This window comes from Nipponia nippon, unplaced genomic scaffold, assembly GCF_047370975.1.
Source record: "Nipponia nippon isolate SJK-2023a ecotype South Korea unplaced genomic scaffold, ASM4737097v1 scaffold_14, whole genome shotgun sequence".
NCBI lineage: Eukaryota > Metazoa > Chordata > Aves > Pelecaniformes > Threskiornithidae > Nipponia > Nipponia nippon.
In genome coordinates, this window is record NW_028262330.1 from 2,313,713 (window position 1) to 2,326,675 (window position 12,963).

The 12,963-nt window shown below is 52.4% G+C and overlaps 2 protein-coding genes across 2 annotated transcripts; one reads left to right on the forward strand and one right to left on the reverse strand.

Moving 5' to 3' along the window:
- Window positions 1-1,412: 1,412 nt before the first annotated feature.
- KCTD2 (potassium channel tetramerization domain containing 2) lies at window positions 1,413-9,873 on the reverse strand. The gene is made up of 6 exons (XM_087750422.1): window positions 9,488-9,873; window positions 7,237-7,345; window positions 6,475-6,566; window positions 5,665-5,760; window positions 2,581-2,706; window positions 1,413-1,977 (listed from the first exon to the last, which is right to left on the reverse strand). The coding sequence occupies exons 1-6, from the start codon at window positions 9,779-9,781 to the stop codon at window positions 1,948-1,950; spliced, it is 747 nt and encodes a 248-aa protein (XP_087606548.1). The 5' UTR covers window positions 9,782-9,873; the 3' UTR covers window positions 1,413-1,947.
- A 7-nt stretch (window positions 9,874-9,880) lies between these two features.
- On the forward strand, window positions 9,881-12,917 carry ATP5PD (ATP synthase peripheral stalk subunit d). The gene is made up of 6 exons (XM_087750424.1): window positions 9,881-10,010; window positions 10,360-10,490; window positions 11,169-11,265; window positions 12,118-12,189; window positions 12,520-12,582; window positions 12,714-12,917. The coding sequence occupies exons 2-6, from the start codon at window positions 10,369-10,371 to the stop codon at window positions 12,843-12,845; spliced, it is 486 nt and encodes a 161-aa protein (XP_087606550.1). The 5' UTR covers window positions 9,881-10,010; window positions 10,360-10,368; the 3' UTR covers window positions 12,846-12,917.
- Window positions 12,918-12,963: the final 46 nt, after the last annotated feature.

Below are 12,963 nucleotides of genomic sequence, written 5' to 3' on the forward strand. Positions count from 1 at the left end.
GTGACGGCAAGCCAGCTGCATTTCAACAGCCTGTAACTGACACAACGTGAATTCGGAGACATTTGGCACAGTCTGTTGTTACCAGGATTAAACCAGCACAGATAATTCACCAGTCTCTCTTGAGAATGAGGCAAAGCCTCCACCGGAGGAGACGTGTTGGCAAAGCAGGATGGGAGAGGACAGGCAAGAGTACGTACAGGACTGGAAAGAGGCAGAGTGCAGCGGTGTCTTTGCTGCACGTCTTGCTTGCTGAACTGGTGGTTGGACCGTTGGTAAAGCTGCCGCAAGGCCCTGTCAGCAAGGGATAAGATGGGAAACCTGCCTAATTCTATCTCAAAACCTTAAGGAGACCACAGGAAGCTGGAGTCCTCCAGAAAGGAGCCCAACTCCTCAGTGCAGGTGAGGAATTTTCTGATACCTTGTTGAGAAACACCTGCTCTGAGCTTGTCAACGTCTGTGAATTCCAGCGTCTCTGAAGCTTTGCGTTTCATGTCAGTTTGGGACTTGACTCAAAAAGACCCAAGTGCCTGGACACTTAGGCTACAAAGAACAAAGCCAGGATGAAAGGGGAAAAACATGCAGCAAATTCCTAAGCAATTCCATTTACCAGACTAGGAGGGACATGCCCTTGGTGAGGGGTGGCACAGATTAACAGAGGGGAACCAGTGACTGCAGTTTGGCTAAGATCAGAATTCGAGAGGCACAAACGAACATTTTGCACATCCATCCAAGGCATTCCAAAAAAAAAAAAAAGAAAAAAAAGAAAAAAGAGAAAAGTCACAGAAGTCGACACATCACTTTGGACAAGAAACATTACAACAGCTTGGCAACTTCCCCCCCGCCCCAGCTCTGTGATGCCCCTCTGTAATTTGAGGTGATCTCTTAAAGGTGGGGACGTGAGGGGGCTGCAGATAAATCACTGCATGTAAATAGGGGATCTCCTCTGCAAAGGATCTCATGGGTTAAAACAAACCTACCTGCTTGCTACAGTCAGAAAGAAATTCTGCCCGAAGTCCTCCCTTGGTGAGAAGGAAGGAGACAGGGCCCACGCTGCTGGAGACAAACAAGGCAAAGCTGAACTTGGCAGCGACAAGTCCCTAACCTTGTGCCTTGGCACCAGGCTAAGATATGGCCGTGGCAGGGTACTGGAGGGGAAGATGTCACCACTCTTCCGCAGCAGAGAAGCGTAAAGGACAGAACTATCGCTCTGTCGCTGTTCTGGGTGAACACAGGTCTCTCTGCTTACGCGTGCGAAGTAATGGGCTTTGGGAAATGCCAGAGGCCCGTACGTAATAGCGTTAACAGCGAGACCTGTGCTAGATGTACGCGCGACTCCACTCCCCTTAGGACCTAAACTCAGCTCTCAGGAATTGAACACGGAACAAATACAAAGCAAGAATGGAAAAAGGCTGTGTGGGGTTTTTACAAGTGGTTGTTTTGTTCCTCCTTTTAAAGCCCTGTTCTTCTGATTTGGGGGGGCTGGCTGATCGGGGGGAGCACTGCGAGGTCCCTGTACTCTTCTGGTGGCAGACCTGGGTGCGAGAAATGGCCCAGCTCCGATATAGATCCTCCCACCTACGCCAGCCTGCGGAAGGTGGGCCTGATCACAAGGGCCTGCAGACCTGAGCAACCTTCGCCAAGGCTCCGACTGGGAATCCAGCCCAGCCATTGTTGGAAAAATTCAATACAGCGCTGGCCAAGAAAATAAAACAAATACTTGTGGAAAGGACTATCCAACTGGAAGAGTCTTTTCCTTCCTTGGTTTCCAGGGTAAGAGGGAAGCCTTTGGTTATGACCAGAATTATTCGCCATTGGCAGGACAGGCTCGGCTTTGCTTTGCATTAGCTTGGTTACTGTACAAGGGCAAGGCTGCGCTGCAGAGAGGCGCTCTGCCCAGCGGGACTGCCCTTTTGACATCTGGGAGTTTTAACGGCGTGGACACTTGAATTACATCCGGGATCCTCGCTCCTGAAGAATCTGAAAAAGAAGAGAGCTTCTATAAATACCTTGGACAAGTTTAGATGCAAAAGTTCACGTTCAGAGTCCTTGTTTTTTGCAGAGAAAGGAAAGATGGGCTAACGTGAGAGCAGCTTGCTGGGTTTTAAGCTACCACAACAAATGACAGGCTGGTTAAAGCTGACTGAGCCCTTCTCTAGAAATCCTGCTTAGCCGCCTGCCAGGAGTTAAGATTGTCGCCTTTTGTTGCTATCCTGGGGGGGGGGGGGGGGGGAAGAGTGGATTGAAAGAGGGGGGGGAAAAAAAAAGCTTGTCTCTCCCTGCAGTATCCTTCAACCACAAAATGTGACCAATCTCAAAGGCCCTTGCTATGCTGTCCTCCTTTTTCAAGTCTCTCTCTTTCCTCCAATTTTTTGGTCTTAATTTGAAATGTACAAATAGCCTTAGCTCTTGTCCTACAGTAAAACATGACATCTTCCAAAAGGGGAAGATCATGCATAGAGGAGGAAATAGGAAAGCCTGGCGCCTGGAACTGCTGCTGCCAATCGTGGATCTGCTAGTGTAAGAAGGGCTTTTTCTTTGCATAGCAGAATTCAGGTCAATACATCTGAGCAGATGCCTTACCTTTGCCTTCTCGCTGGGCTCCTTGACAATGCCGTTGGTGGAATTGTTGAGCTCCCTGGACACAACGCAGAGGAATTCTGCCTGGTCTTCGTTTCCGTAGTTATAGGAAGATCCAATGCTGATTAGCTGCACAACAGGAGACAGCCAAGGTAACTATCGATAAGTCTTGACTTTTGCTTTGTTCCTACACTTGCTCTGTGAGGTGCGACTGGCCAGTGAGACTTGCTCGGGACCCCAAGCGTCCTTTGTATCCCCCCCCCCGTGTCCCAGGGACACGGCCGAGCTCCAGAGCCCTCTAGTGGCATCTGGAGCCTCAGGAAGAAATTCCAGCCTGGAACTGTAATGTTGAACACAACAGAACATTTTCCAATTACCGAGGGCAGAAAAAGGAAGAGTGCGGCAGATTTTGCAATAGATAATATCCAGCTAATTCAGATATGGGGCAGGCAACGCAGACTTCCCGGTCCAGACTACACTGACCTCGGCTCTCGGCTTGCCTTTTGACTTCCATGTGTAAAAACTGGAAAGACAATTCTTTTCCACGGACAGATGTTGCATTAACTAAGGGACACGTGGCAAATTGGCACCATTCTTTACGTAGATGCTGTCAGGATGGAGTTTGATATCTGTGTAAATGGGATTATATTCTATGACTGTTGTGATGAGGGGTCTGGACTCGATCCAAGCCATCCCATCTGTCTCATTGATCATTATTACATTAAAAGGGCATCCTGGAGTGCAGAGCTAATTTGTCATTTACAACTCAGTTCTGCTTTCCAGATAATAAAGCTAAGTAATCTGAAGAAAGCAATGTGAATCTTATCAATCGTGTATATCTAGGAAACTTTAATACGCAGCGTGCACCCTAACTTCCATGTCCTGATGGATTTTAGAAGAGAGCACTCCGTATTTATACAGCAGACAGGTGCAGTCAACAGCCTTCCTAGACAGACCGTATAGATAGTCGTCTAGACTATAGATAGGATCTATACGGTCACAGCGCAGCTGCGGGAGGACTTCAGGGCTGTCGTACTGACTGGCCTCCAGCACTGTTTTAAACAGGCTTTGATGTTTGTGCTGAGGGCAACAGACACAGGATAAAAAAAGATTTTTTTTTTTTATTTTGAATTTTGCTTCCCTGCTCCCTGTCTTGACTGTTTAAACTCTTGGATATTTCAATACTATACATCATTATTTACTCAACAAACACAAAGTGTCTTTTGATAAAGATAGCAATTTTCCAGACTACTGAGCTGTAGGTGGACAGGAGAATGGATTTCTGTTTAAAATAGCAAATTTCTATTCCATCCTTAATTTAAGCAGGACTGAATGGTACAAGGCAGAGAACCTGAAAGACCACATGCTCCTCTGAGAACCCAAGCCTGACAGACAGTAAGGCTGCAACAGCTTTTACCACTCCTGGCTTTCCTGCAGGTTCCTGAACCAGTCTTTTTGATGTTTTGAAGCGACTGGATGCAAAGAACCCATGAAGGAAACATCTCTGTTCAACCACTGGCATCCAGGCTAAGACTTAGCAACGGGCTCTCTCTGTCTCCAATACGTGGATCTGTCACCGTCTTTCCTAACACGTCTTGGCATGCCAAGTGGAGTGATTTGGGGGAGGGTAGAAGCCACGCTGGGCTGCACATCTGAGGAAAGACCTCGACAATAGGCTGCAGCTACAATGTGCCTCCCAGCAGGGCCCATTTCAGCATGGGACATATCTCGTGCTGCACCACTGCCACGTTCCTGCTCTGTGACCCAGTCTGGACCATCTCACAGCTGGAGAGAGGCTGTGCTGCTGTGGGAGGTCTAGCCCTGACCAAAGCATCCTATCTGTTGGTCTTGCTGCCCTTGGGGGTGTTTGAGCTGAATGCAAGTCCCAGGGGAGGGCAAGAGCAGCTCCTGATGGTGGGAGCGCGCTGGAGTGGGATGTGCAGGAAATTTTGCTGGTGCTTGCAGTGTACGGGAAGGAGGAGGCTGGCAGGGATCTCGGTGGTTTGTGCAAAGGCTGTGGATGGCAGAGGGAGGGAGGGAACAGGAAGGGAACACGCTAGCATTTGCTTGTAACCACTATCTCGACCCTATTGTTATAGATTTGAAAAGCAAGGCTAGGAAAGATGTAAGGCTGCAGATTCCTGTGTAGGGCACTGCCTATAGCCTTTTGGTTTTGGGGGTGTGTACGTGCATGTGTGAAAGGCAACATCTGTTCCGTATGTTTTTGGACAGCAAAACCTGGGTGTTGGAGAACTGCATTTCCATAAAGCAGCCAGTGGCTCTTGGTCACAAGATTTCCCTACCGGCTCACAGGGGCAAGAATTTTTGGCTGCCTCTCCACTACGCAATAGGAGTTTTCAGGCGCTACAGAACAGATATATATGAACAAGTGGTGCAAAGTGCTGTTGCTAATCCTACGCCTCACTTCGTGTCAGCATATTTCCCACAACATCCACTTGTACTGAAGCTGGACTAATTGGGAAGACAGCAGAGCTGTAATCCACAGAGCCTATTCTGCAGTTTCCTAATATAGCATTAAAATGCAGGCCAGCTGGTTTCCAGTTCTCCATCCTCCTAAATATGAGGACTGTATTCAATTCCAGAAACCAAATCTGGAACTAATGCCATATGCAACTTCAGTGACACCTAGCTCTGGAACCGGCTGCGCTACAAAGGCATCTGCAGGAAGTGTGTTTCTCATGTCACTCAGCACCTCTTCAGCAAATGCGGGAGTCGTGGCTTTGAGCTTCCAGAAAAGTCGTGCTGTGTTTTTTCATGGCTCTATTAATTTTCCCAGATAAAGCTGTTGTACTGGGGTCTGGTATACGTGATGAAATGCAGGAGAAGGGAAGAATGGCTCTGGATTTGACATGGATACAAGAAGTCCTGAGAGAAAAATGACATCTCTCTTGGCAGTTTGAGTAAATTCTGCCTTTCCCTGTCAGTTATTCCACAGAAGTGGGCTGCTGCTCAGTTCAGACTGCTTATTCAGAAGAGCAGAGCAGTGTGAAGTGCAATTAAATAGCAAACTCTGCTTATTCCATAGGCAGCTTTCAAAGGGATTCTGCCGTTCTTCGGTAATGGTACCTGTTCAAATTTCCAGCCATCGGACATAGTGGACACCATCTGTGTGAGCTCCTCCTCTTGGCACTGCAGGACTCTGTACACATGCTTCACAGGTCCCTAAAGCACAGAGAATAAAAATAAGTGTGAGTTTAGTAATTGTTACGCTAGTATCAAGGTAGGAAATTAATAAGCCTCTCCTGCTCTGTCATCTTTTATTATTTCTCATCTGTTATTTGAGGAAGTCTGAGCCCCACAGGCTTTCTGACGTTCCGACCATCCAACCAATCCTAAAGCAGGTACATATGGTTGGCACGCTTCTCTTAAAAGCCTTCTGTGTGTCTAAGGGCCAGTGAAAGCAAAACTTCCTTGGCTTTCAAAGCCATTTAGTGCTTTTTGAAAGTGTTTCTCTTCTGCAATTGAATCTAGTGGGTGTGTTAATATCAGCTGAGCAGCAATGGAAAAAATTGCCACAGAGAGACAGATATGAAGGGAAGAAAACGGTTTAGAGAAGGAGGAGTTTGAACTCTTCCTTACACACCAAAGCAGTATGTTTTGCTGTATAACCACCCATCTTTGCTCCTGGCCCCTCTCATTTAACTGTTTGTTGTCTTGCCCTGCAGTGCTAACACGATGACTCAGTGGTCTGTGCTTATAAAACCATAATGGATACTCTTTCCTAGCTGTGCCTCGGATCTACCTAAAAGCACCGATTCCGCCTCTTAAAGATGACTAAACAAAAAATCTGCTACTAGGAGCATCTACAGCCACACGTCCTTCTACTACGCTACGGAAAATGACTGACTTCATAACGCAAAAGTTCCTGTGCCTTACTTGAGAGGTTCTGTTCTCGTTATCCCGTATCCGCTCCTTCACCAGCCGCACAAGAGATGCAATATTGTAAAACTCGGCTTCTTCCAGTACCCCTAAAAAAGGAACCAAAAGTAGAGAGAAATTCTGTTACTGTGTCCAGGGTAGAGTGAAGATGATTCTGCTACAAGGATGCAGCAGCTGCTCCTGACTCCAAATCTAGCCCAGATGTGAGGAAATCCCCGAACGCTGAATAGACTGTGCCACTGATCTCGTGCTCGCAGGCTGGAAGAAAATGACCAACTAGCTGTCACCTCCTTTTGTCCCTTAGAGGATCTTTAAGAAAGATTACTCCCCATTCCCTGGGATTATCAGAAACCTCACGGTACAATCTCTGTTTGTTCACACAGCCCCATTAGGGGAAAGTCACCAAAGCTGCCTGCCTGCAGAGAACTCCCATCCGTGGAGGGAGAGGAGATGTGCTAACAGATCTTTTGCTCTGCTAACAGAAGCCTTTGACCTAAGCAGAAGAGCGATGGCTCGTGTTGTAAGCTGCAGGCCTCTGCTTTCAGGAAGCTTACAGAATCTAGTGATTCAATTCCTGTTAACGAGCACCCTTCTGAGGAACCAACAGTACTAACAGCACTACTGGGAAATGCGGCTTGCTCACACCCTTACACATCGCCGTCTCAGGAACCCTGTGCGCTCAGGCAGGTTTCTGATGATGGCGCTCGGATGCTGCCATCAAACAGCATTTGCAGTGCTTCCCCTGCATTTTTCTCTTACCTTCTTCTGCAAGCTCCTTGTTTATGATGAGCTTCCCGTGTCGGAGGTAGTTCAGTATTGGACCAAAATACGTGGGGTCTCTATCGATGAGATACGCCCCTGTCTCATCCTGTTGAGCGTGTACAGGAATGAAGCGGGGGTGGTTAAGTGGTACCAGGAAAAAAAATAATTTCAGTTGAAAACAATAAATTGAACAGTTTTTCTTTGAGAACCTGGATTCATTTGCCTGTGAAATGTGTACTCATGACTCCACACTTAAACCAACATTATTTTTTTTTCAATATCTGAACTCAGCTACAGATGTTGCAGCTCAATGATGCTGGCAGATGCTTCAGGTTAAGCACTTCCATAACAGAGTTTATGTACCTGGAGAGAAAAGCAGGGCTTAGCAGTTTTTCTTCACTGCAATAATAAAAACCAAAAGCTGGCAGTTGTGTTGTGTCTAAATTTGCTTTCCAGACTAGTTTAACCAGGAAACTCTGGAGGAAGATTGAATCTCCAGTTCTAGCTAGCAGCCTGTGATGGTTTAAGCAGCTCTTTTTTTCTCCTTTCTACTACTGAAAAAGCACATTGCAATGCACCAGCCGTGTCTCTAGCAATACACTAACTATTGCCATCAAATAACCAACCATTTGCAACCAAAAGCATCTCTTGAGCCAGCTTTGAAGCGCTGACAAAGCCTGCCCAGAAGTCTTTCACATCACTCCTTTAAATCATTTTAAAGCAACATTTGTCCTGCCAGTCAATCTGCTCTAAAGCAATAAAAACTGTGAAAAAAGAAAAAAACCACTCTGAAATGTCATCTCCTCTATTCACTGATGCTGGCGACTGCTATTTTGATCACAACCAGGATTTATCTTTTGATTCAACTCTGAACAGAGCGGCAAGAGACCTGAATAATTCTCAGCCTGACCTACCCACGAAATATTTACAAAACCTTGTGCGGTGGATCCTACAGAAAACCTGCAATTACAAGAATAACTGTTGGCAAAATCCTTACGACAAACTGCAACGACTGCAAAACTATCCACCCGTGTAAGGAACGTGCACTGTGATCTTTTACAAGAGCAAAGTGAGATATATTTAAAAAAAAATCCCAACACGTGCTCAGGGTGAGAAATCATTAAAATTCCTGTTTCTCAGAAAGGTTCTGTGGCGGGAGGTGGAGGGCGTCGGTGCCCACAGCGCCGGGGTGTTACGGGAACGAGGGCAGACCCTAAGCCCCGTTCTTGGGGATGCGGCCAAAACTGCGGCCGTGTAATGGGACACGAGGGACAAGGAGCCGGCGTGTGCCAGAGCGGCGCGTCTCCCGGGGACCGTGGGAGCGGGGCTGCTGTGGAGATCGGCCCATCCACGCTGCAGGGTCAGGGGCTGCCGGGGCTGTAAAGCAACGTCAGGGATCTTGGCCCTGGGGACACCGGGGCTGGGGCTGTCACCCTGCCGGTACAGCGGGGCCGGGGGTGCTGGCCCTGGGGACACCGGGGCTGGGGCTGTCACCCAGCCGGTACAGCGGGGCCGGGGGTGCTGGCCTGGGGACACCGGGGCTGGGGCTGTCACCCTGCCGGTACAGCGGGGCCGGGGGTGCTGGCCCTGGGGACACCGGGGCTGGGGCTGTCACCCTGCCGGTACAGCGGGGCCGGGGGTGCTGGCCTGGGGACACCGGGGCTGGGGCTGTCACCCTGCCGGTACAGCGGGGCCGGGGGTGCTGGCCCTGGGGACACCGGGGCTGGGGCTGTCACCCTGCCGGTACAGCGGGGCCGGGGGTGCTGGCCCTGGGGACACCGGGGCTGGGGCTGTCACCCAGCCGGTACAGCGGGGCCGGGGGTGCTGGCCCTGGGGACACCGGGGCTGGGGCTGTCACCCTGCCGGTACAGCGGGGCCGGGGGTGCTGGCCCTGGGGACACCGGGGCTGGGGCTGTCACCCAGCCGGTACAGCGGGGCCGGGGGTGCTGGCCTGGGGACACCGGGGCTGGGGCTGTCACCCAGCCGGTACAGCGGGGCTGGGGGTGCTGGCCTGGGGACACCGGGGCTGGGGCTGTCACCCAGCCGGTACAGCGGGGCTGGGGGTGCTGGCCTGGGGACACCGGGGCCGGGACTGTCACCCTGCCGGTACAGCAAGTCGGGGCGCTGCCCCCCGGTGACACCGGCTGCCGTGGGGGCTGAGGCGGCTCAGGGAGGGGCGGTCAGCGGCCGGGCCCGGGGCCTCGCCGCCGCGGGGCGGGGTGGGGGCCGCCCCCCGCCGCGGCCTCACCTTGTCGGAGCCGAGCTCGGGCCCGTCCTGGCAGCAGAGGCGGCACAGGAAGGACTTGGGCTCCCGGCACAGCGTCTGCCGGGTGCTCACGAAGTACGTGCCGCCCACGTTCAGGCGCACCCACTTGGAGGCGGCGGGCGGCCGGGCCGCGCCGGGAGGGGACAACGCCCCACCGGAGCCCGCCGCCGCTCCGGCCGCGCGGGGGCTGGGCGGTCCCGGCGTCCCCCCGGGGCCCGGGCTGGGCGTGCGGCCCCGCGGCGGCCCCTCCGCTGCTGCCGCCGCCAGCTCGGCCATGGCGGTGCCGCTCAGCGCCCCCGCGCCGCCATCACCGCCCGCTGCGCTGCGCCGCCCCGCTCCGCCGCCGCCGTCCCGGAAGTGCTTTGCGCGCCGGAAGCGGCGGCGGTCACCGGGAGGGCGGAGAATGACGCTTTCCGGTAGGGCCTCGCTCTGACTGGGCGGCGGGGGCGGGACTTCCGGCGCTGCTGGCGTCTGCGCCTGGGGACGGCGGTGGCGGTCAGTGAAGGTGAGGGCGGGGAAGCGCCGCGGCGGGGCCGGGGGCGGCGGGGCCGGGGGGGCCTGGGAGGGGCCTGGGGGTGGGGACCGGCCGGTGAACCGGGGAGGGGGATCCGGGTCTGGGGGAGGAAACGGGCCGGGGTGGGCCTGGGCGGGGGGGGCGGGCGTGAGGCCGCGGCGGGGCTGGGCTGAGGAGCGATCCCCGTGTCCCGATCCCCCCTCCCGCCCCATCCCGCACCCCTCGGTGCCGGCATCCCCGGGCCGGAGCCGTCACTCCCCACCCCCGCTGTCGCTGGGCCCTGCCCGCCCCCCCCCCCGCCCCCGCGTAACCCCCCCGGTGTCGTCTCCCCCGGGCGCAGGCTGGAAGCATGGCGGGCCGCAGAGCTGCCATCAAGGCCATTGACTGGGCCGCCTTCGCCGAGAGGGTGCCCCCGAACCAGAGGGCCATGTTCAACGCCCTGAAGACCCGCAGCGACGCGCTGTCGGCCCGGTGAGTGCCTGCCCGGCGCCCGCGTGGGGGGGGGTTCAACCCCTCAGCTGAACCCTTCAGCCTTTGCGGTACCGGCGTGAGCCGCTGTCAGTAACCGTGGTCTTGCAGAAGTGTCCTGGCAGGTCACCTTCAAGGCAGCTGGTGGCTTTTTTTTTTGGCAAATCATCTTTACTTAAATCTCCCCAGAGTAAAACAATAGCTGCAACATAAAAAAGCAGTTCTGTGAAAGCGGTTTCCTTTGGCGTGTTTAAAACATTTTGCAAGCTTTGCTGTTCTGTTAAATGCTGTAGGAATTCATGAGTCTTCTCAAATGCTTCAGCATCCGCTGCTTGGTACAAACGTTGTTGGCTATTACAGTTCCTATTGCTGATTGCCTCTAGCGCAGTATTGTGAAAACTGCCTAACCCTTTCTTACAGGGCTGCGCCCAGAGACGCTGTATAATAGTTTGAAGGGGAGCAGGGCTGCAGGCTCAACTCTTCTCGTCCATATAGCGAAGTTTGTTTCAAGGGCAGAGGGGTTTGCAGAAGTGGTCCATCGCTGCTTGTTAATGACAATGACTGAAAATATTTAAATGAGACTTAGCAGGCTCTGTTGACGCTCTGGAAAGTAACTGTGGCAAATGATAGCGCGGGGTTACTTCTAGCGCTGGTTGTGACTGCTGTCCTCCGTCTCTTTAGGTTGGCCGCCCTGCCAGAGAAACCCCCGGCCATCGACTGGGCTCACTACAAGGCTGCTGTTGCTAAAGCTGGCATGGTGGATGAGTTTCAGAAGAAGGTCGGTCTCTGCCGGCTGGGTGTTGCTCTTCTTGGAGGTTTAAATGGGGAATGTCTTTGGTGTTGAGAGGAGAACGCCAGAATTGGCAGCGGAGGTTGCTTTTGGCTAGCAGATGCCCCAGCTTTACGTCCCGCAGATCAGTGTCTCTGACCTCGAGGAGGTCACTTCAGTGCCATCTTTCAGGAGGAAACCTTGGCACAGTTGGTGAAAGAAAACTTGATAAATTATTTTGGCTGCAGGCATGAATTCTCGGGTAGTGCCTCTCCTGAAGCAAACGCTCGAAGTATTTCTCTTAACTCACCAAAGGGAAGGAGGTGGGGAGCGTGGCTCTGCGCGCTGAAAGGTGCAGAGCTAGCGGATGCCTGCAGGGGTTTCCACCCTCTTTACAAGCAGGAGTTGAAAAGCACGAGCGAGGCTTTTGCTGAAGGACGCGTGGTGTCACTGGCGCTGTGAAAATTGGCCTCTCAAGAGCAGGAGGACCCACTGGCCTCGGACGGATCTGTGAACTTTGTCTCGGGGGAAATAAATCTGTGATATGATCAGTCTTTGGTATTAGGCTTCCTTGCAGTGCCGTGCTTTGCTCTCTGCAGCGCTGTGATGAATGTGTGTGCTATTACCTCTGCCGGTGGTGGCAGGCCATGCAGAACAGCTTGCTTTCAGCTCACAGGTGAGCAGCGCTGCTTGTGAAGGACGCAGTCAAGCTGCAGTGATCAGCTTTAGAAAGCTGGTTAACTTCCCCTGTTGTGGGCATATCCTAGGAAGAAAGGAGGGAATGCTCCCCTGCTGCTAGGGAAGATGAGCTTGGTGTGAAGGATTATTTCAATCAAACAAATTTTCTCTTTTGATTTACAGTTCAGTGCACTAAAGGTTCCTGAGCCAGTGGATACACAAACTGCCAAAATTGATGCCCAAGAGCAGGAAGCTGTAAGTGTTTAAACTGTTCCCTGATGCCGGGGTTGTCTCTGCCCTCTGTGAGGACGGGAAGGGGTGTTCTGTACGTGCACCTGCGCAGGCAGGGCAGCCTGGGCCAGAGCGTGCCTCTGGTCTTCGCACGTGTCTCTGGCTTTTGGCTAAGCGGGAGGATCTCTGCCTGTGGAAGGGTTTGGCTGTCTGGGATTTGATCAAGATTCTGTCCGCTTACCCTAGCGTAACGACGATGAATTTTAATGCCAACTTACAGCGTGGGGTTGCAGGTTCTTCTAAGTCACTGTCTTTATCGTAACCATATTCACCACGTTCTCTGCTTTCCTGCAGGCAAAGAGCACTGCTGAATACGTGCAGGCTTCCAAAGCTCGGGTTGCCCAGTACGAGCAACAGGTAAGTCTGGACTTTGCTTCGTGAGTACTCCCTTTAACCCAGCCTGGCACACACCTTGTTCTTAGCGTGTGCTTTGCTCTTTCTTGCTGACAAGTGACGGGTAACGTGTGTGTCTCTGCTCCCCCTTCAAGCTGCAGAAGCTCAGAAGCATGATTCCCTTTGAACAGATGACGTTTGAAGACTTGCACGAAGCCTTCCCTGAAACCAAACTGGACATGGAGAAATACCCGTACTGGCCCCACAGACCGATTGCTGATCTGTAAACTTGTCTGCAAGCAGTTTGCCTAACGACTGCCAGACTCGATGATCTTTTAAATAAAGTGCTTCCCCTCCTGTTTGTGGCTCAGATCTTAGACATGAGGTTGCAAGGTGTTGAGCAAT